This window comes from Nyctereutes procyonoides, unplaced genomic scaffold (assembly GCF_905146905.1).
Source record: "Nyctereutes procyonoides isolate TBG_1078 unplaced genomic scaffold, NYPRO_anot_genome, whole genome shotgun sequence".
In the NCBI taxonomy this organism is placed as follows: domain Eukaryota; kingdom Metazoa; phylum Chordata; class Mammalia; order Carnivora; family Canidae; genus Nyctereutes; species Nyctereutes procyonoides.
Genome location: NW_026575122.1, coordinates 7985510 through 8011139, shown reverse-complemented (window position 1 = coordinate 8011139; position 25630 = coordinate 7985510). Strand labels below are relative to the sequence as shown.

The following is a 25630-nucleotide window of genomic DNA, read 5'->3' as shown; positions in this document are numbered from 1 at the left end:
CATCCATCCTCCTTCCATTTTACAAATAAGAATTCGTAAGTTCAGATTCCACCATATTGTGAAAGTGGCAAGGCATCATTACTATTCTCTTGGGAAAAATGTGTTGCCTCAACCTGTGTGGAGAATTTTCATTTGATTGTAGGACTTGTAATGGGGTCAGCCTAGGGTATTTCTAGGAAAACTAAGCATAGTTTGTTCTTGTTGTCCAAAATTCAGAATCAAGTTTGACCACTATAAAATTATTTTTGTATATATTATGACAAATTAAGTTTGAGGCATTGTATTTTCTAGCCTTCAGAATTTCAGTGATCTGTTATTTAGAAAGGATATGCACATTGGCTAGCCCATTGTGGAACTACCTATTTATCCATTCATTGCTTTCTGTGGGTTTTTTTCCTCCTTTGTTAGGTACTTCCTCATGGCTTAAATAGCTTTGCTCCCTGCCCCCCCTTTTTAAAATTAGCAGGATATAGAAATTCTACAACTGGAACTCTTCATTAGAAGTGTGGAAGCAATTTTAACTGATGGTGTGAACAATAGTGTTCTCAACTTGTATAGCAGCACCGTATTTACACATGGAAGCAGCTGCATCCTTTTTCTTAGGAGGAATGAACAGCAATTGTCCTCAGATCATCAGGTAAATGCTCCTGTGGGAAAATGCAAGACAACTATAGCATAGATATGATTGATCTCTCTCTAACCAAGCTTTTACTAATCTGTAAAGAGAATCCATTTTAACTCTAATATCTAAGTATGAAATGTGGCATTGGATTCATACTAATTGGCCATTCACATTATTTTTTAGCTTAATAGGAGTTTTTCATCAATAAACTGTCACTTCAACATTACATTTATATTATGGTTGTGCAAAGACTTTAAAAAGTCTTTTGTTATGTCAGGTATACCATAGGTGGGCATGACTGGCTTCATTTTATTTTTTTATTTAAAAAATTAAGAAAAATTATTTGAGAGCAAGAGAGCACATACACAAGCAGCAGGCGGGGGTTGGGGGGACAGGCAGAGGGAGAGGGAGAGAGAATCCCAAGCAGACTCACTGCTGAGCATGGAGCCAGCTATGGGGCTTGATCCCATGGCGAGTCAGACTCTCCGTTTAACTGACTGTGCCACCCAGGTCCTCCTTTTTTTTTTTTTTTTTTTCCTATCTTCATTTTAAAGTGTTATTTATTCTGTGAAATGTCCTTTTTACCAATTGATTCTTCCCTGTTGTTTCCTGCCAATAACTGTTAGTCATGCTTTTGTATGAGATCTTAACAATAGCTAGTAGTTAAGCAAGTTTGATCACTTCTCAAACCCACTGAAGAACATACTTTTGTTTTTATCATCATTTTACAGATGAGTAAAGTTCAGGTTCAGGAACTTGCTCAAGGTCACAGCTCCCCAAGGTAAATGGTGGAACAAAGCCTCAAACCCATGTCTTTGATTTTAAAGTCCCATTCATCACACAGGAATATCCTTGATGGTGTTGGGACTATGGCTACAAGGTGTTTATTTCATTCAGTAACATACACGTGAAAAAGTCTGCTTCAAATTGACTGCGTTGACCTCACAGAGCTTAGACTAGAGTTGGCGTACATCCTTAATATGATTTGTGATTTACCTTTTTCTATGTGTAACAAACTATATGGATGAACATCTGCTACTTTGTGCTTTAATGTAATGCCTCCAAAAAGAAGTGGATTTGATTTAAGTGAATTTGTAATGCAGGCTCTCTCTATGCAATCTGGTAAATCATCATCTTTTTCTCTTTTTACAATAAAACTTTTCAAGTACAAGGCAGGAATTCATGTTCAAGTGTTTTCTTACCCATGTTGAGATTTAAAAGGTAAAAATACTGCAGCAGTTTCTTCTGTAATATCTCCTATGCTGCATTTTTTAAACTGCTGATTTCTTGTGATTACATATTTGGAACTAATTAGAAATTAAATTTCTTTAAAGCTATAGGTTTTGAATACATAAAAGTTTTTGATACATGATTACACAGGAAAAAATCATGAGGAGAAGAAAAATGGATAACTTGAATAAGGACCTTCTTTCATGTATATAGTTCAAAAAATCTTGGAAATAACAATTAAAACTGGATTGCTGAGTAGCATTCTAAACATTTTAAGGTAGAGGTACTAACTTATTAGAAATTGATTGCTGAATATGAATTAAAACTTGTGAATAAAATTGAATTTTGTAGCAAATTTCTTTTTGATGTTGGATTTAGAAAGCACATAGAAGATCTTAACTATGTGGAGATAGTTTTCTTTTAAAATAATTATATTTTTAGAAGTTTGCATCATTTATAATTTGTGGTTTTCTTATAGTTTTTATTTCATAAAGGTGTTCTTTGAATTAAAGAAATAATTTAAATGTGATGTCAGTTGTGATAGTTTGTTAATCGTAGCTATATAGCTATATATAACTCCTTATCTTCATACATATTAAATTTGATGCCTGGTATGTGGTCAGGTTTGATGAGTAAATCAAGAATGGCAATATCCTTCAGGAATATAATGGTCGCTTAATAGAGGCAATTAAGACTTATTTTTTGAGAGCTATGGTAATTAGATTATCTCCTAGATATATTCTGAACTTTTATAATTTTTTAAAGCATGCATTATCAAATTCTGGAGGGAAAAGTCCTCAAAAGGCTGAGTGCAAACTATAAACTTCACATTCTGCTCATTTATATGGTATCTCTGACACATCTTTATTTTTTAAAATTTTTATTTAAATTCAATTAACATATAATGTATTATTGGTTTCAGAGGTAGAGATCAGTGATTCATCAATTTATGTAATACCCAGTAACTGACATATCTTTAAATGTTTATTAAAAATCTAGGAATCTGGGATCCCTGGGTGGCGCAGCGGTTTGGCGCCTGCCTTTGGCCCAGGGCGCGATCCTGGAGACCCGGGATCGAATCCCACGTCGGGCTCCCGGTGCATGGAGCCTGCTTCTCCCTCTGCCTGTGTCTCTGCCTCTCTGTCTCTCATTCTATGTGACTATCATAAATAAATAAATAAAAAATTAAAAAAAAAATCTAGGAATCTTTATGTATATTAAACAATTCATCTATGATAACAGTCATAGTTGTTATTAAAAAAATAATTCTCAATATCCAGGGAAAAGGACTATTAAATCTTCACACTTACAATTCAGGTTTCTAGTATATATTAATGAACCTGACTGAGAGAACATACATAAACTCTGCCCACCTCTATACATTATGCCACCTGACTATCAAAATAGCACCCGAGGAATTTGTTGGCATTCTCTCAATTAATCCTTGCAACAGACTGAGGGGTTGAGCATTAGTTTACCACCATTTTTGAAATGAAACAGACTCTTAGGTTAAGTTACGTTGTCCACGGTTAAAAACATGCAGGTGGCAGAGCTGTGGATTTTAATGCAGCCTGGCCCCAGAGCTCAGTCTCTTACCCACTGTGCTAGCCTGTAAGCTATATTAAACAGTGCATTTCAGCAGTCTCTTCTGTTACTTCCTATAATATATTTTCCAGACAGATTACTCAGGGAGGGAAGAAATAGGTGAAATGCCATAGTGTAGGCACTGACTATATACATAGAACTACAGATATAACTATAAAACTATGATCTTTTTGTTACTTGCTACCCTCCTACTCGCTAACACCTCTTTATATAATAGGAAGCATTTCCCATGACTTGGGCACCACTTGCTGAGCTATGTAAAGTATGTAAGTTTTGTTTTGTTTTTAAATTTTGTATGATATCATCCCAGGAAAGATAGTTGAATACTGGGTATTTATCCCTACTGGAAGATGGGAGTACTTGAGGTAAATGGTTCATGTATTGTATTTATTGTGGAAATGTTTTTTTCTACTCAGATGATTTTGTGTATTATCATTGTACCTGTTTTACAGATTTATAAAAGTATGGTAGAATTTTTTTCCCTCCAAAAGCCCCAATATGGAGCTAATATGGAGACATTATTTTATTGTGTAAAACTGAGAGTTGAATAAGCACTTTGCCTTGATGGTGAACTAGTTATAGTTACTTACAGATGCTTGCTTTTCTCGGGTAAAATTGATAGAACAAAGCAAATAAGAAAGCTTATAGGAGTTCAGTGGAAATAAAAGAGAGCATTCAAAATATAAGTTCAAATTCTTTTCAGTTTCCAGAATTCTTTTTTTTAATCTTAAATTTTTTTCAGTCACTTGTGATTTACCATACACATATGTTGTGAAAGGATCTTCCCTATCTGTTACCTTTTTTTGTTGGTGTTTAGAACATTTAACATTTAGGGATCCCTGGGTGGCGCAGCGGTTTAGTGCCTGCCTTTGGCCCAGGGCACGATCCTGGAGACCCGGGATCGAATCCCACGTCCGGCTCCCAGCATGGAGCCTGCTTCTCCCTCTGCCTGTGTCTCTGCCTCTCTCTCTCTCTCTGTGTGACTGTCATAAATAAATAAAAAAAAATTAAAAAAAAGAAATTATTATATAAAAAAAGAACATTTAACATTTAGAACATTTAACTAATAAATTTCAATTATGCAAAAATAACGATAAGTGTTATCAACTGTAGTCATCATGTTATACATTAGATTCTCAGGCCTTATTCTTCCTAGAACTGAAAGTTTCTATCCTCTCACCTACTTCTTCCCATTCTCCACTGGCAGCCACTTTTCTATTCTGTTTATATGAGTTTGACTTTGAAAAACATTTTTTTTTTTTTTTTTTTAGCAACCTACATATAAGTGATACCTTACCACGCAGTATTTATCTTTCTCGGGCTCAGTTTTTTTTAAACGTAATGCCCTCCAGATTCATCATTTTGTTGCAAATGAAAGGATTTCCTTTTTTAAAGGCTGAATGATACTCCACTGTACAACTATATCACATTTTCTTGATCTATTCATCTGTTTATGATCATTCAAGTTGTTTCCATACCTTGGCCATTGTGAATAATGATGCCTAAGTCCATTTTTTTTTTACATTATATATTTGCAGAAAATAATTTGGTTTTTCATGCAAAACTAAAAGCTCTGATTAATAAATGATATTCATCCTTCTTTAAAATCCATAAATTAAATCAGTGCAGTGGAACTGTCTCAGGCAATCAAAGAAAATTTCATGTTAAAAGTAATCTATTGAAATAGATCGGTGGGCATAGAATGAGAATTACCTTTTGCAGTGCTTTGGGAAAAAAATTATTCATTGACTCAATGAATTTTCATTTCAAAAACTCGATGTGTTCTCATTGAGGACAAACTGTAGGCTAGATGCTGTATAGTTTAGAAAGATGCCAAGATCCTCTTTGAGAGGTCAAAGAGGATCAGAAAAATCAGTGGACATATTACAACTGTGGAAATCATGTCAGACATCTAGATGAATATGAAGAAATAGTAGTATAGATAAAATGACCAAAGTTATAGAATCTTAGGCTTTGAAAGTTGCCAATTGTTTACAGTACAATTAACATTATGTAGGTTTGAATGAAGGAATATGGTAGTTTATAAATTACAAGCTTTTTTTTTTTTAAAGTGACGTGTTATGATTGGACTTGCATATTTCTGAATTGCTACTACTGAGCAAGTATTTAATTTTAGCTTTCTGGAAAGGTGATTGTTGAGAGGTTATATTATATATGAAACAATACCAGGACTAATTGTAAGATTTCATAAAGTATGACTTCAGTTTTAAATTTGATGTTTAGATAACGATAACATGTATAACTACCAGTAATTTTTTTTCTTTTTTTTCCCCTTTCTTAAAGAGGAGGGGTATGGGGAAAGAGTTGAATGTGAGAATGAATTTTAATGAATAAGAGGAATGAATATTAGAATATTTGGGATTTGAAAGTTCTGTAAACTAAATACAATAATCTTGCTTATTATAGAGCAATATTTTTGCGTGTATGTTTGCAGCGGAGCAGTTTAAAAACTATCTTTGATTTCTTTCTGTTCAGTAATTATTAGATATAAAGTATCTACGTGTGAGATTGTTACGGAAGTTAGAGATAATAGATGTAGAACATCCAGCACAATTCCTGGCATGTAATGGGTAGTAGTTATTATTTACAAAGGTTACCCTTCATGCAACATAGGTTATACAATATAGTAAAATGATGTAAATAATGTCTTGAAACAGTATGTCTGAAACCGATTTTTTTGTTTGATAATTCATATTACTAAGCTGTTGAGACATGACATCTCTACAAAAATTACAGATAGAGCTTAATATCAAAATAGTAAACTGAAATGCCAGATCATAAAAATACAGATGCCCATTGTATTCTGTGACTTAGTCCAGTTTGCTTATTTTTGTATTAGCCTTAAGAAGAACAAAACTCCCAGGCTCTGAAATACAGCAAGCACACAGAATGGTACAAAAAATAACAATGTAACCTACTGAAAATCTTTAATATTTGAGTATATTTTGCAAACTTAAAGAGACAACTCAACACAAAGAGTCTTCTATGCTTCTTGAAGGAATTTTTTTCCCTTGGGGGTAGAGGAAAGGTCTGTGGGATAAATTTATTTAATATGACATCAGTTGAATAAAGCCAGCTGTGAGTAATTATATCTGATATTTGATTTCCAGCTGGTTTGTTGAACTATTATTGGCTCTCAAGGTACTTGGATATTAATTAAATGATGACTTATAAAGAAGTCTTGTTTAAAGTAGTGTTGCCTCAACTACAACATTTAGAATGGGCCACCTGTTACAAAGTTGTAATTCTTTCTTGTGCAACTGCTGTTTTAAAAATCAATGCATTTAAAAAAAATCAATGCATTTTTAACTTGAAAAAGCATACAGTTCAGATCTATTTTGGCAGTGATTTTTCTATATATTATATATGTATATATGAATAGAATTAAATTTATCCTTTCTTTGCCTAATAGTTTTCAAACTCAGGTTATCATAAGTGAAGAATTCATGTCAGATTGAGTATAGAAGCACAGGTATTTTTATTTTAGCATGTCAGACATTGAACATGTCTAAACAATGGATATTGTGTGAGATTTGAAAAAAAAATAGGATAAAAGAAAAAATACAAAAGAATGGAAGAAAGAGAAATAAAAATTTAGGAAGTAGGAACTGGCCAAATGCAGATTAGTGCTTTAAAGATATAAGGAAAGGGGTGCCTGGCTGGCTCAGTTGGAGGTTCTCAGGGTTGTTAGTTTAAGCTCCACATTGGGTGAGGAGATTACTTAAATTAAAAAAAAAAAATGAAAAGAGCAGAGGCATAACTTAAAACCAAACAACCCTTTTAGAAGCTCGGGCAGTGGGGTTTGGTGGAGGTGGAGGGTTGCTGGATGAGAGGGGTAAATGCTTCTAGGAAAAAGATGTGTTTATTTGCAGATAATACTGACCAGACACACATTCTCACTTACCTTCTGCATTGGGATTTTAGTGTGATCACTTTATTAATTTCTCAGTCGCAGGACTAGTCAAACTACAGAAGTTAGTGTAGCTACTAGCTGTGGAGCACTCTGCCAATCAGATTCTAGATTTTAGCAATTCTAGACACTTCCTAGGGATTATGGGGAAAAAGAGGTACAGGGACATGGATATGTTTCTCCCTGGGAGCATATGGTCTTTATTAAGTATTGCCCATATTGACTTGTTTCCGCGGATATTTCTTTTTATATATATATTAAAAAATACCAATGGTATGAAGAAACATATGGTGAGTTACTTATGAATGATACTTATGAAATGTTTAGGATATTAGAGGAAGGAAGAGCATGGTAGAATGGTCTGAAAAGGCATCTGAGAGGACCTGAGCTGAGATGCCCATGAGGATGGATTGGGCCTGGATATGTACAAGGCAGGAGGAAGCTTGTATCTTGCACAGCGTGGTGGTCAGCAGAAAAGCCACCCCAAGCAGAGAATGGAGGAGAGGAAAAGTGGGAGAAGTCTGAGCTAGGCCTCCAGTGCAGGATGTAGAAAGCTCTGTGAATGCATGTGTGATGCAATTGAAACTTGGTGATCAGTGGAAGTTTTTCCGCTAGGGGAAGAGGTGGCCTAAATAATTGTTCGGAGTCCCTTATGCATGATAATGGGGTGATGTCTCTAAAACTGTCCGTGAGATTAAAAAAATAGAATGAAAAAAAAAGTATGACAAAAGACTTAACTGGATTTGAAAAAAACTAAATGTGTGGAAAAGGAGAAGAGAGCTGCTATAAGTCACAGCTATAGGTTGAAGATAATTCCTAGGGTTCTTCCCAGAGCAGCTGGGGCACTTATACCAGTGGCAGAAGGAGAGAAATCAAAAGGTTTGGGTAGAGGAAATTTAGTGTGGATTTTAGTTACCCTTTTAAGCAATGCTCCAGCAACTTGGAATAGTAACTAGTCAGCTGGATGATTGTGGTCATTTGTAAGGAAAGTTGGGGTCTGGGAATCATTTGTAAAGGTAGGCTGAGAGCAGATGTGATTTCTAAGTGAAAGGATCTTATAAGGAAGGATGAGGTCAAAGACCAGCCTTGGGATACTCACCTTGGAGAGACTCGGTGCAGCCTACAGAGCACTTTGAGGGAGGCCTAGGGAAGACCTAGCGGGGAGGGAGTGGTCAACACTGGTCACCTTTCATGATATTTCATTCTCTCCTTCCCTTCAATATTTTTTCTTTTTATTGCTTATCACTATCAACAGTTTTTATATTTATTCAATTTCTTCTGTCCCACTAGACTGTAATATCCACAAGGAAAGAGAAATTTTGTCTGTTTTGTAGACTAGTGTATCCTTAGCACCTACAAGAGTGCTCGGCTTTGGGGAAAAGAGAAAATTAATTTGGGGAAAAGAGAAAATTAATTTGTTTTAACTAGATTATTGGTGATCTTGGAGAAAGGACTTTCAGTCAATTTAAGGGCAAAGATCAGGTTCCAGAAGGTTATATAATAACTGGAGAGTTGAGAAAATGGACAAAAAGGGTACATCTCTCATTCCACAATCATAGCTAAAAAATAGAGCTGTTGCTATACAGAATTTAGGAAGGGTCAAGTGAAGATTTTCTGAGGTAGGAAGCTTGTTCATTGCTAAGGAAAGATGGAAAATGTTACAGACAACACAATGTTAATAGTTTAGAAATCTGGGTGTGTTCTGTTATTTATGCTTGAATGACTTACCGATTTCAGAAAAGACCCCAAAAGATGATAAAGGAAAAAGGAAACCCCAGGAATGGTCTTTTTTTCCCTTGTTTTAATTTGTAAAAGTTTAATTTTTGCTCAGGATACTAATACTAAAGGCAGGATCAGCATGATTGTTTTGGGTGGTAGTTGGTAGTGGGGTTGTGAGGAGAGATTTACTGCTCTACCAGACTTTTTGCATTTCACATTTTTTCACTGAATCTTCTACTCGTAAGGTAGCTGGCCTCCTGGGCAATACCTGTGTGTCTGGTAGATTTCTCACTGGCAGGATGAAGCAATGGTTTGGACAGGTTTATATTTGGATCATTTCAGTGGCATCTAATAATTACTTTTTTTTTAAATAATTACTTTTATGGATCAAACTGTGTTGATTCCAGAAGAATAAGAAGTTAGTTATCTGCTACATATTTCAGAGTTAGGCAGGTTTTTAAGTGCCAAATAGGTATGAGTAATATAGTAGATTTAGTTCCATAATTACCTGTTATTTGATTTTGGTGTACTTTTTTCTACCAAAGATGAGAATCAGCTATAATGAAGTAAAATTTAGATAAGGCAGGGCTTATATATCTAAAAAAGTATTCTCTTTAGAATTTGTTACATTCCCAAGTAATACTATGGTTAATATAAAAACCTTGTTGCTGTTGTTTAAAACATCTTTAGACTGTAACCTGGTGTTATTATCAGAGTTGTTTAGTGAATCCTACAAGGAAGTTACTTCTTTACTTCATATAATTGCATGTTATTTTTGAGTCTGTGTGAACTTAAAAAAAACCAACTTGCTCACTAGGCTTAGTTCTGGGCAAATGTTGGATGTTTTCAAAAGCCAAATCTCCCAGAGTTACTACTAATGATAAAATTGAGAAGACTGTATTTACAGATATTCGTAAAGCACACAAAGCTTGTGTGTACATTCAATAGCTAGACCATGACTGTGAATAATGGTAAGTGACCTGTGACTAGGGAGGAAGCCTTTATGTCCTTTGTCTTCCCTTTTCTTTTTTTCTCCTCAGTTCATCACAGTTGGCACTTGGCTTTGATGGCAGACTGGGTGCAGGGTAGTGGAAGGCTGGGCCTGATACTTGTTCAGCGTAGCTGGTGGTTCTACTAAGTTGGGTTTTATCTGCAGAGGCATGTAAATTTATTTGTACTTTTAAGGCACTGCTGAATATTTTATTATTGAGCTGTAATGAATTGAAATAACTCAGTAAACGTACACTTTGGAAGTGACACTCCTCTAATGGTAAAAGGACTTGATGCTATCGGATCCTCTCACATTTCCTTATGTATAGTAGGTACTCAATAATAATTTGTCATGTGAAAGAGTGAGGTTCTAGATACTAGATTTCTGGTATAATTAATTCTCTTAATACATGTTTTGAGGATCAGAGCCTATGGGAGAAGAAGATAGATGATATGACTTAGAAGTTCTGATATAGGCAGGTGGCAATGGTAAAGTGACAGAAAGCTTTTGTTGAATTTGGGTGGGAGTAATTCAGAAATTGGTGTGATAGACTAATGACTATGAATTTTGAGGCCTGTAATTTAGAAGATATGAGTAATTAAGAAGTGCTCTGTAGGGGCTCCTGGGTGGCTCAGTTCGTTGAGCCATCTGCCTTGGGCTCAGATCATGATCCCAGGGTCCTGGGATTGAGCCCTGCTTCTCCCTCTCCCTCCAGTCTCATGCTTTCTCTCACACACACACTCTCTCTCTCTCTCTCACTCAAATAAATAAATAAAATCTTAAAAAAAAAATTGGGAGCAAGAAAACATGTCTTCTAACACTCGTGACTGACTTACAATGAAATTTCTGTCTTGCCTTATAGCTAGTTGTGAGGATGTTCCATCTATCTTAACAGACTAAGTAAGCTGCTTTGAAGACTAGAGTTGTATTATTCCAGTCTCGTCCTCCAAGACAACATCTATCTAGCACAGTGCTTGTTCAGAGCATGTATTCCGTATTGACAGTGGAGTACCTGGGAACTGTGAATGAAGGGAAGGGATGATGTCTGAGCAGATTTTGGGTTCCCTTCCCCCACCCTGAGTTGAAATTTGGGCTTAGTAGAAGTCTTCATTTGTATTACAAAGAACACTAGGTATATTCAAGGTTCTTTATTACTTTTCAAGTCAGCCATTCTTTACTTCTGTACTTCTCCTGTTAGAGTGTTGCAGCATTGTATTTTACTTTAAATCCAGAAATTAGCTAAGATGACAAAAACAAGACACTGAAGTTCTATTTTCAGTGTGTTGCCAGGAGGTCTCTGTAGGCTGACAAATTTTGGAGAATTAACTGATGTCTCCTCCATTGCAGCACCCCTGTGCCTCAGATTTCCATAATTAGCATTAAACACTGAGTATTAGTAATAGTAGCTGGTGCTCAAGAAAAAAGTGTCTACCATATGCCAAAGAACAGTTCTAAACACTTTTTGAAGCTTACCTTAGATACTGCTGTAATTCCCATTTTACAGGTTCAATCCCAGGACCCCAGGATCAGACCTGACCCCAATGAACAGCTACAGAGAAGTTGAGTGACTTGACTTGTTCAAGGATGCTGAGCTACTAAAAGTCAGAGTCAGGTTTTGAACTTGGGCAGTATGGTTCAAATGACTCATACTGTTAGCATAGTGGCCTGGTGTACAGAGGGTACAGAAAAGAGTTTCCTGGCAGGACTCCCTCAGAACACCTAGCCTGTCCAAAATATCTTACCATGTTTTCTGCCAATTTTTCATTCTGTTCTAAGACCCAGAATTCCATCAGAAGCTTCTAATGTTAGAGCTTTCATTAATTAAAATTAATTGAAAAATCTCTTTTGGGGAGGTTCAAAATACTGTGATGCTTTTCTCTGTTAAGTTTGGAGAATAAGAGCTGGAGTAAGAGGTTGATAATTTATGAAATTTGTATTCACCCCTTCCTCATTAGTATGATTGCCTAAGTGGGTGTCCCAGGTTTTTGGATTTCATTGAATTAAGAGCATTGAACTCCCTGTCATTCAAAAATGAAATTACCAATGTAATGTGGGCAATTAAAAAAGTTTCTTCTATTAATGATATTAGACAAAGCTATGAACTACTATCATCTAGTATCAATTTAATTTCAAAGAAAGCAAAAAAAAAATGTGGTTATGATCCTAACGTAAAGGAGAGCTCTTTCAGTTGAATACCTTAGCTCATCAAGAATCTCACCACGTTATCCTTGTTTTCTCACCTTGCCACTTGCAAAAATTTTCCTGTGGACCTACATTTGGAACCCTCTCACTGTTCTTAGAAATTTGTCTTTTACCAGGATGGGGAAACTGTGCAGCTTCCTTTTCCTTCTTCTTATATGGATCCTCTAATTCTAGGATGCAGTGGCCAATGTAGAAACCCATCTACCTTTTGTAACGCTGGCCCTGAAGTGGCACGCCATTTAAGTTGTGAACATATATTTTAGGAAATGTGGAACGGGAGCCATCTTCCCACCTTTCCTTCTTATCTTTTCTGGTTGTGATGGCTTCTCTGCAGTCATTGACTTCACAGGATGGTCACTGTTGCCACAGAGAGCTCTTTGCATCCTTCTGATTTCTGGAGAATCTTGGTGCTTCAATGATGCTCTAGTGGCTTCAGGGGTGTGTATGTGTGTGTGTGTATGTTGATGTCAGAGTATTGCTGTTATGAAGGTCAAATTTATTTATGAATGCCATGGAGTCCATTGTATAAATCAAATATACACATGCACAAATTTAAGCTTTTGTGTATGCATGGTACATCCTGTACAGTTGGGTGAGGTAAAACAACTATAGTAGGGTAAGTAAAAAGATGTTAGATTTTTAGCTTCAAAAAAGAGTTCAAAATATGATTGACAGGTGGGATACCTCAGAAAGTATGACCTGCTATCCCTTCTAGTGGATCACTTGATTCGAATTTTATATATATATATGTGTAGTATGTAGTATAGATATTTATACGTCTCTAATTCTTTCCTATAATTGAATCATACACTTTTTTATCTGTAACTGCTGTCCCCACCCCACCATCAAGTGTTTATCTGGTTAGATGGTCAAACTCCTCCCTTCCCTTTTATGGACCGATCTGAATTATGAGCAGTACCTACATTTTTTTTTTATCATTTAGTTAATTTCTGACTAACATAGTTGGAAGGCTTTAATTACATGTGTAGAATATTCTCATTTGCTTCTCCTGTTCTCTTGAGAAATAGAAAAGTTTGAGAAAAAGTATAATATTGGTGGTTGACTCCTCAGTAAAACATTCAAGATGGGAAAAACAGATGTCAAATTATTTTTGTCTTTTGTCCTAGAAAAATGACAGCAGTGAAGTTTTCTATATTTAAATCTGCTTCCATTCGGAAGCTCTTCCTTTCTGCTAAGAGGCAATAAAGAGCCTGTGTCCTCAGTGACCTATTCTGCTTTGCTTTTATGATGTTGGGACTGCCTAAACTCTACCGCTGTAGGAATATTGCCATTTGTACAGTGATTCAAAATAAGTACCATTAGTTGAGCCTCTGGAGTTAAGTTGGTATTTGAAACCTGAGGTATCCTGAGAGTGATCTTGTAGACTCTAAACTCTAAGGCCCCTTGCTATAAAGATTGTGTTCAGTGGAGTGGTATATGTCAGCTGTCCTCTACCTTGGTCCTCCCCGGCTGAACAAGGTTTCTACAGGGTTTACCAGAGCCAGACTGTCTGTGGAAAATGAGTTGAAGCCCAAGCTGTAGGTTTTAACTGAGTTGTTAGAGGAGAGTTGCGGGGGAGAGAGTACATTTGGTTGATTTTGTTTTAATTGAAATGAATGATAGTCCAGGAATCATTTTATTGGATGGTGGTGTGTGTATTGTTTGTGTTGTGTGTGTGTGTGTGAGTGAGTGCATACGCCTGTGTACAGCTGATTGACCTTTTGGTTGTTGCTCTTAATCAGATGTTTAAATGTTAACTTAAAATGTAGTCATTCACTGCTGCTAGCTTACTCATGGAGGGCAAAAACCAGGCTAGCATTAAATTTACTGCAAATAATTTTCTAATGTGTTAATCTGTACATGTGAAATTAAAATTTGACTACAGGGTTTTTTTACTCTGAAGAAATTAAAGTAAGATAGTTACTTTAATATGAGGATATTTTTGTTTTGCTGCCCTAAGAGATGTGAATTCTGGGAAGCTGTCAACTTGGTGGTAATGCATTGTTCTGAAAGGGAAATACTTACACTGACTCTTGAAAACAGGAATTGTGGACTGATTTAGACGCTTGATATTTTTCTCATTTGTGCACAAGATGAATTTTTAATTACAACTAAATTGTTGATTTTTCTAATGAGAAATTTTAATATTCACAAATGGAATTTAATTGCTTTGATTTGGATTTTCTTTTAGGAAATGACAACGAATTAGGGTGCAATATGTATTCTAAGTGTTTGACATAACACTGATTATTTAGTAATAATAAAAATTGCCTTGTGATTTTGTTGTTGCTTGTTCTTTTACTTCATGCATTTTCTTCAATAAGGTACAAACTCTTTAAGAATGAGGATAGGATGAGACACTTCATGTCTCTTTTAGAATTTATGAAGTACTTGTCTACCTTCTTCAGCTCACTCTCCAGAAACAATCGCCCACTGACACCAACCTGAAGTAGAGGAGGCTTGGGACAAGGGTTGTTTTGTTGAACCTAGATGTCTGTCTCGTAATTGTCATGGTTAATGTAGGAGGTAGTGACTTTATAACTACTTTTATATAAATTTAGCAACTCTTCAAAAACTCCCTCTTTTTTTTTTTTTAAAAGATATAAGTGATGCCTTCTTTAGTGGAAAACACCCGAGGAAATTTTAGACCAACAGAATAGCTTGACTTTGTACCTCTTATTCCAGAATTCCTTATACATGTGTCTTGTAAAGATACAATGCTGAAAAACCTGAAGCTGAAGACATATATCCAGGCTGTGTCAAAGATGACCAGTAATAGCATTTTTCTAAGTTTTGGCAAGTGAATTTGAATGAAATTATAATTCTGGGTGATTTTTTCCTTTCAGGTATAAACTAGTAAGCTCAAAAACAGTCATCGTATGATTTAAAGTTGAAATTGCTGTTTAAGAACATGTTTAAGAATTTTACTTAAAATCACAACAGTCCACCAGGAACTTTTTTCTTACACTTCCCTGAAGTGTGTGATGGCATAACCCTGGGTGGTGAAGGACTTGGCTGGCGCAGAGCACCTCAGCAGTGTTGTGATTTGACAGTTTTGTTTTAAATGCTGTTGCTTCACTATGACACATGGGGTGGTGGTTCCCTGGGAGGGATGAACAGGACTTGTGTATTTTCTCTGGCGATCTTAAGGAATGCCTTAAACACTCAAATCCCTTAAGTATATGCATAATGGAAACGTACTTAGGGTCGGGACTGAGATTGCTAGCCACGGAAGAGGACCGCTGGCCCGGTCTGCCACCTTGTGGCCCTTTACAGAATCCTCGGACTGTACAGGTAGTTGTTTCCCACCGCTCTGGACTCCAAGATTGAAACGTGTTTTCTCCCTTTTCTTCTTTCACTGTCATTCTCAGGAGTATTTGCTTTTATTTATTTTTGTTTAGGAGTATTGACTTTAAAGTCTTGCATGCCCCCCCCCCCCCGCTCTGCCCCAGCGGGAAGGTTGCCCTTTCCTTTCTTTGCATCTAATGCATCCACAGTCTTTTGCTAGATATAGATTAGAAAAAAAATGTAAAAGAATCAGAGTGACTTTGTTCAGGGTGCTTATTCTCCAGTTGGGGGATAAAATGTAAACCCTTGAAAGTAAAGCAGCCACACAGAACATGTGGGCCGGGCCACGTGTGAGTGGCACAGGTGGTAGGACCTGCAGTGGCTCAGAAGGGAAGCCTGGACGGCCTGTGCAAAGTGAGATCTGGGGGGCTTGCTTTCCACTAAGGTGATAGGGACTTTGTTAGACCAGACCCCAAAAATGTGGGTCATTTGTGTGGAAAGAATGCAACAGATTGTTGGTGTCTGGGCTTTATTCAGAAGCCCTCCCAGGGGACTTTGGAAGCAGGAGGTTTGAATGTGACAGGCTTAAAACATTGCACACTGTTTCAAGGTGCTCTGGAAGTAATAGGCATCTTCTGCTCAACAAACCTGATATAAAAGCTGGGATTTATAAGGCAGACAATTTACAGGACCCTTTAAAGTTTTATAAATAATTCATTTGACTTTACTTTTATTTTTTTGGATAGAGATACATATGAAAAGGATGCATTAATTTGTAAAAATTCTGATGTATACGTATTTCAGGAATACTTTTATATTCTTAGCATTACTTTGTGCTTGTATTCAGTCTCATAGGCAAAATCAGCTACTATTTTATAGTAGTAGATCTTTTCCAAGGATCTATATGGGTCGTGTTGTTTTGAAATTATATATCATTTTAGCCACACAGCCTAGCCAAGTTAGATACTATTTCCTTTATTTTGTAAATACAGTCTGTAAAACACCCAGAGTCACACATCTTGGCAGTAAATGGGGATGAGGATGTGAACTCTGCTCCATTTGACACCAAAACGTATGTTCTTTCCATTATTCTTCCTGGGATAATTGTTTTATATGTTTTAGTGTACAAAAATGGAGAATCTTCCAAATAGAACTTTTGTCACCATGTCAATAAGCACAGCGAAACCTACAGGCTTCCTACCTTTCTGCCCTCTCCCCCATTGGGCTGTACACATGAGTTTGAGCGTTGAATATTCTATCTTTTAACCTCCTTATTAATGATGTTCAAGACATAGCTCTCTAATTCCTTGCTAGTGATCTTTGGCCTACAAGGATAAATTACCTTTCTGTCTTTGCAAGGGAGACTAAATTGGCATCAGTACAGTTCCTGGTCATGAGACTGATGTCATTTAAGCAAGGTACTCCTTTCTCTTTATGTTTAAATTTGTAGGTATTTACCCCTTGAGTCTCCATAGGCCTGCTAATTGTAGCATAATCTTGGCCTTAGTTTCTTTGAGGATTGAGTTAAAGTCTTTATAAAGGAATAACTTTCCTTTTTTAAAAAAATTTATCTTATACGTGGAAGGTTCTACTCTTTGATCACCTGATTATAGTTTTAAATACATAGCTTCATGGGGCATCCGGCTGGCTCAGTCCGTGCAGCTTGTGACTCTTCATCTCGGGGTTGTGAGTTTGAGCCCCACATTGGTTGTAGAGATTACTTAAAAATCAAATCTTAAAAAAAATACTGAGCTTCAAATATAAAACATGTATAAAACTCACTTTAAAGGAAAAAAATGCATACTTTTTTTTCTCATAGTGCAGTGCAAAATACTCACTCCCCTTGCCTCATTGTTTACAAAGAGTCTCTAGAGGAAAGGAGGAAGGAGCACATAACACTAATTGTGGGAAAAGACCTAGAGGAATAGTCCTCTTTTCTCAGATCTCCGAAGATTGTTTTAAAATATATTGCAAGTTGTTGGTGGATCCCCGATGCTCCAAATTAAAAGCTAGCTTTAAATGCATTATAACTTTGCTATGAGGTCGGTTATATTCTGAATGAGTCTCTAAGGAGAAATTAGAGAAAGAGCCCAAGATGTAGAAAACTTTCCCTCTGACTTCTTTCCTGTTAGAGCTGTTTTGTGTTCATAGACTCTGAGCAAGATGGTTAGGTTGTGAACAATTAGAGAATAGTTTTGGGTTTTGATATGTGGTTTATGTCTGGGGCAAGTTTGCTTGTTTTTCTTTTCAAGGAAAGCTGCATTCCAATCAGCCTGTCAATATTCTTGCCTACTGGGCTATAGTGCTTTTACAGTAGCTTAATCTGCTTTCAAATAGCATCTATTTTTGAAAAAAGGATGTCCTTCCTAGGGTAGAAGGAAAGGCTTATTGTTTCCAAAAATACTGCTTCCTGGTTAGAGCAGTATGTTCCTGTTTGTATTCAAGACTAGAAAAATTTTGGGGAAAAATAGCTTACATTTTTTAAGGTCCTTTAAAATAGCAATAGTCACGTGAATTTTGTCTTGGGAGGTGCAGTTGGGGAATTCTTAGTTTGCATATCATAGTTTCTTGACAGAAGTGTCAGTTGGAATACTTCAGGTGATTTAATGCTCCAGCATTTGTTTTTCTGCAGTCAGGTTTGTTGAAATGTAACTTCAGTCTGTGAATGTCTTGTTTGTATAGAAAAAAGAAATTTATAATCCAAGAATATAACTCCCTGAAGGCCGTACATTTCCTTGTTTATCTTGCTCTGTGATGCAGCAAGCATATCTGGTTTTCACTGAGGTTTGCAGATTTCAGGTTGGTTTGGGGAGCTAATGTTCCTCAAGACCTCACTCTTTTGCCTTTTTGTATCTTTGCTGGGTAAAGGCAATTCCATGCCAGTTTATAGATTGTTTTACTAAAGACCAACTATTAAGGGAAAATGAGGGTTAAAACTTACCAGTGAAGAGTGAAGGCTGAGCAGTTAGGGGTGACCTCTAAGGGTTCCTGGGCGGAGTGGGGTTGCTTCACCTGGCCTCTCATGCTCCACCTCCCCCAATATCTCTTCCCTTCCTCTGCTGATATTTTTCATTTTTCTTAGTTGTGCTGCCTGATATCTCATACATTTACGGGTTTGTTTGGACTGTGCAAATGCAGATGGAGGCAGACAGTTCTCCATGGAAGATTCAAGGGCCCCCAGGGAGAATTCAGGGACCCCCCCCCACTGATAACTCACTGCTGCATTTGTGTTCAGATTTAATTTTGATTTTTAGACCTTTAATTTTTAGATCAAGGCACTGATGCCTCAGAATGAGGTTTGGGGTAATGCAAGATCGCTGGATACCTAGGGAGAGGGTAGAAAAAAATGCGTAGGAAGATTGAAAAGGCCATATTTGCCTATTTCAAAATATTGCTAGGAATATTTGCTACTAGGAAAGGATAAGAAAGCTTGTCTTCCTTTTTGCCTTTCAGTGTTATTTACTTTACTTGAAATCCCTGATCATCGCTAAACCTAATATTTGGCCACTGGACTCTTTATCGAAGGAAAGCTTAGCCAGAGTTCTTATTCCTTGAGTTTGCTTTTCTTTTGCTCATCTCTAGTCAATGTTCTTTCATTCCTCAGAGTTGGGAGGAGAGACTTCTGATGCCTTTTCCAAAGCTTTTCTGCTTTTCCTCCCTACCTGAAGCTGTGATGGTTGTGTTCATATTGCACAGTGAAACAGTACACAGACTTGTTTGTTGCCTGCCATCTAGACATCATTTCTTATCATTCCTTCTGTTAGTTACAATTAAGAGATCTCAAGCTTAGATAGAATGTATCTGTAAAGTCATCTAATTCCAACTAGGTAATATTACCTTCTGTTTAACAGATTCATTTAGAATAATGATGACTGCTCCTTGAGTTTGTAAACTCCTTGTGGAATAAACCATTTAAAATAAGTTTCTTTTGAGATGACTTATTCTAAGTGTGATAGAAGAAACTCTGGACATAATAGTTGAATTCATTCCAAGAGTTGAATTCAAGAAGTTTATAGTCTAGTTAGGTATCTGAAGTACACAAAACAGTTGCATAGGATTCTGATTGTGCATCGCTCAGGTGACACATGTTCAAGCTTATTCCCCAGAAAGCATCATGATCATGTGAGGTGCAGATGTTTTATTTATGCAGTGGCATACATACAGATTTGGTCATGCAGTGGTGATGTAATGCAGTCATTTTCCTTCACACTCAAGAGTTTTATAATGCAGGCTTCGTAACAGCTCTCTGACCCATTTATTTATGTCAGTGACTTAATAGGTGAGAATGCACCATTGTTCTCTGCATTTTTTTAAAGTCATAAGCAATTTTATTTAATCTGCAAGTTATGATTATACATACTGTCCTAATATAAATAATGTGATAGTCATTCTTAAATATATTTTATATAATTGTATAGGCCAGACATTCATACTCAGAGTTGTTAACATCAGTACTGATGCACGTAATGGGTATGACATAACTTTTTCAGGAAGGTGACTCCTCCACAATTATGAACTCTATAGTGTTAAAGAGCAACAAATTAATAAAGTGCCATTTCATTAAGGGATAAGCTCTTTTACTTTGATTTTTGCTTGGTTTGTTTGAAAAAGACAGTCACTTAAGACTTACTGTCTTTTAAGGTTTAAGGGTACTTTTTCCCCTCCATTCTATTTCTAAGCTTCGAAATTCTTCAATCGTGTTTCTTTTAGACTTCTTCCTCCTCAGCTTAAAAAAAATTTCTTTCTACTGCTTCCCCAGTATATCTTTTTTGTCATTGTAAATTTATCTGCTTGATGAGTATTAAATGAATGTCAATAGTCTTATCTGTTTGCTTAGATTAGAGGTGTTTTAGGCCATGAGCAGGTTATAAACCCAAGGTTGAAAGTTCAGTTAAAAATATATGTAAGACGGGGCTCAGCAATTAAAGTGTCTGCCTGTGGCCCAGGGCAAGGTCCTGGAGTCCCATCTTGGGCTCCCTGCATGGAGCCTGCTTCTTCCTCTGCTGTGTCTCTGCCTCTGTCTCTGTGGGTCTCTCATGAATAAATAAATAAAATCTTAAAAAAAAATATGTAAGACTTCAGTATTAGTTTCTGAACATAAGTTCTTTGAAAATGGGGGGGGGGCTGTGTTTCATACTATTTGATGACTGCAAGTAGCACACATATTTATATCTAAAATAGAGTGTGAACTCTAGGATTGTTCAGAAAGACCTTTTATTATAGCTATTAAGGAAAACTCATTCATTAGGATATTTTTATTGGTTTTCCCTACATGCAAATAGAATATTATGATTGGAGTCTGATTGCTTCTAAGGAAGGAATTTATTAGCTTTAGGAATGCAAACTTTGTTAACTAGATGGTAGGAAAGGTTTTTTTTTTTTTCAGCTTTCTTATTCATATTGAATTTATAGAGTCTAGTTTTAGGTTACAGCCTTTAAATAACTTTTAAAATACTTGTGGGAAGCCACAAGGACCATAGATGAATAAAGTTAAAGACCATTGGTTTATTTGAAAGTTGATTATCAGAGGATGGCACTTTAAATTTCTAATATTGATAAATTTTAAATTGGAACAAATTAAAGTTACAAGTAAGATTTTTTCTGCCTTACCCCATCACAATATTGTTTTAAGGACTACACTATAATATTTTAGGCTGAAAACCTCCACAGTATCCTCTTAAGAATGTTTTGAATTTTCTGTCTAGTTGTTATCACTGTCCCTTATCTGTGCCCTTAATATAAATTGCACGTATAGTTTGAATTGTTCAGAAAGGTATTCCTAAGGCTCCAGAGGTTTTTTTTCTTAGTTGAAAGAGAAGATTAAATTGAACCAGAGTAGTACAGGCCCTGTATACTGAAAAGTATAAAAACATTGTTGAAAGAAATTAGGGAAGACCCCTAAGTAAATGACAAAACATCCCCTGCATGGATTGGGAGGCTACATGTTGTCAAGATGGCAGTACTACCTGAATTGATCTTCAGACTCCATGCAATCCTTATTAAAATTTCAGCTGGCTTAAAAAAAATTTTTTTTTGTATTGACAAATGATTCTAAGATTCATATGGAACTGCAAGGCACTCAAAAGAGCCAAAACAATCTTGGAAAAAGTAGAATAGGATTGGAACACTGATACTTCCTGTTTTTAAAAATTACCACAGAGGTACATAAACAAGACAGTGTGGTACTGATGTAGGGATAGACATATAGACCAGTGTAATAAAACTGAGAGTCCAAAAAGAAAGACTTTTGTGGTTAGTTGATTTTTCAGCAAGAGTACCAATACAATTCAATGGGGGAAAGAATAGTCTTTTCAACAAAGGATAACGGGGACAGGTGGATATCACATGCAAAAGAACAAAGTTGGACCCTTCCCTCACTATACAAAAAATAACTAAAAAATGGATCATAGACTTAAATGTAAGAACTACAGCTGTAGAACTCTTAGAAGAAAATATATTAGTAAATCTTTGTGACCTTGGATTAATAGTTTCTTACATATAACTCTAAAAGCACACACAACAAAAGAAAAAAAATGGGTAAATTGTACTTCATCAAAATTCATTAATTTTGTGCTTCTAAAGGCATCATCCAAGACAATGACAAATTGCAAAGCCTGTAGAATGTGGGGAAATATTTGCAAATTATATATCTAATAAAAGCCATCTATCCAGGATATATAAAGAATTCTTAAAATTCAATAATAAAAAGACAATCCGGTTAAAAAATGAACAAAGATATTGAATATTTTTTCCAATGAAGTTATATAAATGGCCAGCCAGTAAGCACATGAACAGTGCTTAGCATCCTTAGTCTTTAGGGAAATGCACATCAACACCACAACTAGATACCACTCCAAACCAGCTAGAATGGTGAAAATTAAAAAGGCAATAACAAGTGTTGTGGACAACATATAACAAGGAGGTATGTGGAGAAATTGCATTCCTCATACATTGTTGATAGGATTATAAATGGTACAGCCACTTAAGAAATTTGGCAGTTCCTTAAAGATAGAGTTACCATAGGAGCCAGCAATTCCATTTGTAAGCATATACCCATGAGAACTGAAAACAGGTGTTTAAATAAAAATTTGCTATTTTTAACTGTACCTCCACAATGAAATCTTACTTGGCAATATAGTGGAGAGTAGAGATACATGTTTACAGCGTAGATGAACCTTGAAAATATCGTGCTAAGTGAAAGAAGCCAGACAGAGAAGGTGTAAATTCCATTGTTAGATTCCTTTTACACAAAATGTTCATAATAGGCAAGTCCATGGAAACAAAGTAGATTAGTGGTTGCCAGGAGTTGGGAGTGGGGGTTATGGAAAATGACTGGGGCGTTGAAAAGTTCTGAAGTAGTGATGAGGATCATACAAAAACGAACCACCAAATTATTCACTTTAAAATAGTAAATTTTGTGGCACTTGTGTGGCTCAGTCAGTTAAGCTTCTGGCTCTTGATTTCAACTCAGGTCAAGATCTCAGGGTCATGAGATGGAGCTACTGGCTTGGAGCCTGCGTAAGATTCTCCCTCTCCCTCTCTCCCTCAGCCCAACCCTCCCTCCCTGCTCACGCTTCCCCCCCCCCCCCCCCAGAAAAAGAGAAATTTTGAGTTCTAGTTCACCCAGCCACCCTGTCAGAGCAGGTAGCAGACCCCCCCAGCCCCCACCTCTGCTCTCTGGGGGGTCCTCACCCTGCCTGCCCTCACCCTCTTCCTGTTGCTCTTCCTCTGGGGTAAGGTGCAGTGGGTGTCAGAGTCCAGAGGGCAGGGAGGGTCACACACATGGCCTTGGCTGCGGTCTGTGCCATGGTCCAGTGCTGCTGTGAACTCCTGGAAAAAAAAAAAAAAAGATTTTATGTGACTTGTATCTCAAAAATCTCTTATTTTAAAACACAAAGGATAGGGGGCACCCGAGTGGCGTTCAGTCAGTTAAGTCTCTGACTCTTGGTGTTGGCTCAGGTAATGGTCTCATAGTGCTGGGATTGAGCCCCACACGGGGCTCCTCTTGGGAGGCCACTTCAGATTCCCTCCCCGTCTCCCCCACCCGCATGGATGCACTCCCTCTCTCAAATAAAATCTAAAAAACATGATAATTTTTCAAGTTTCTTAAAATACTTCTGTTTTAGATTTTAACTAAAATTTAAGAGAGGAGTAGTAAATACCCCTTCATATTCTTGATTCCACAAACCGTAATCCTAGATTAACTTGTTAGCTTGTCATTTAAATGAATAAAAATGGGGTTTTGAACTTTTACCTGTTCTGAACTTTCAATAACTTTGAATCGTTTTTCTAAGTATTGTAGTATGATTGAGAAAGTAGATGTCTCTTTTTTTAAGGCAAATATTTAAACTTAAATATTTCTATATATAAGAAATGTCAGGGATCCCTGGGTGGCTCAGTGGTTGAGTGCCTGCCTTCCGCCCAGGGCATGATCCTGGAGTCCCAGGATCGAGTCCCACATCGGGCTCCCTGCATACAGCCTGCTTCTCCCTCTGCCTGTGTCTCTGCCCTCTCTCTCTCTCTCTCTCTCTCATGAATAAATAAATAAAATCTTTAAAAAAATGTCATTGTGATAAGAATTGAAAAAATTCATGCTCATTTTTAAGTGTAGTCATGTAATAGCATGCATTAATTTTATGTTGACTGGGAAAATAATTTGATTTAAGCATATTATTGGCATGTAAATTAAGACTTTACATTTGAGATTTTATTTAAAAGGCAGAAAGTAAGTGATAAAAAACAAAAGGAATTTATTTTCATAAGTTTAATTAAGCCAATTTATTTTATATTTTGAGGCTCTGTCTATATCCCCAAGGTGGCTGAATGAATGACATTTGTGTGATTTAGCTTTTCTCTTGATAATGTTATTTTTGATGTCTAAAAGAACTTGTATTAAAAGCATTGTTTTTAACTTTGTAAATATAATGACTTATTTTAGAAGCTGCCTTTCCTGAGAATCTAATAATTTCTGTTTTTCTTTTCAAACAGGATCTGGAAATAGTATATTCCTATTTACATGGTATGGAAGCCTTATCAAACTTGAGAGAGCACCAGCTTAGGTGAGTCATTTTACAATGACTGATAATGGGATGCTGGGATTTTATATGATCATTTATTATGGTTAAAGAAATAGGATTAAAGATAACTTGTGAAAACTCTGCTCTATCTAGCCTCTGTACTTGGCCTTATAAATTTTATATCCATATAATAATATTTTGACATTTCTGCCATAGTGATATTCTCTCCTCCTCCATATCCCACTCCCTACCCTCCCTCATCTAAAGGAATAAACACTATGTGGTGAATACCCCAAAAGAAACATTATTTGCTGTCCTGGCAAACAAAGATCTACATTTCAATGTTTAGATACATAAGAAACCAGATTTTTTTTTTTTTTAGGATTTTATTTATTTATTCATGAGAGACACAGAAAGAGAGAGGCAGAGACACAGGCAGAGGGAGAAGCAGGGTTCATTCAGAGAGCCCAATGTGGGACTTAATCCCAGGACCCCAGGATCACGTCCTGAGCCGAAGGCAGATGCTCAACCACTGAGCCACCCAGGCATCCCCAAAACCAGAATGTTTCTACCCATTCGAAGAATAATTGGGTTCATTATCAGTATGTTTTAGGTCTTTGTATAGAATATATTTATTGCATTAAGTTGAATGCCCTTTTTTGGGAAACATAAAAATCTTATTGGTTCTATTCTACAGTGATGCAGCAATCTTAATTATGATTATCTGGCTATATTAATCATGTAAGCCAGTGATTTTTTTCTTAACTGGAACAGAAAATAAAGGACCTTAGGTAGATGGATTATATATAAATGTCAGCAAGGACATATGAGCTTTTGTTTCCTCCAACTGTAGCTAGTTTTAATACCAGTAGTTTTTAATTGTGAAAGCAATACATTTTCTATGTATTTTCCCTTTACTCTTTAAACACTAATTAATTGGCGAGCATGTCAATTTCATATTTAGTTGTTAATTGAAAAAAGTGTCGAGGATTCAGTACTTTTAAAATTTAATTTTTGATGAAAAT

At 36.3% G+C, this 25630-nt stretch overlaps 1 protein-coding gene across 7 annotated transcripts in view; it reads left to right on the top strand.

Annotated features, from left to right (window-relative positions):
* The window catches only part of RAPGEF2 (Rap guanine nucleotide exchange factor 2), a 241234-nt gene that overhangs the window by 45443 nt on the left and 170161 nt on the right, over positions 1 to 25630 (top strand). For all 7 annotated transcript variants that reach the window (XM_055336318.1, XM_055336312.1, XM_055336314.1 and 4 more), the window contains exon 2: positions 24577 to 24647. In XM_055336318.1, the coding sequence (XP_055192293.1) occupies positions 24577 to 24647 (71 nt within the window). The remainder of the gene's footprint in view (positions 1 to 24576; positions 24648 to 25630) is intronic.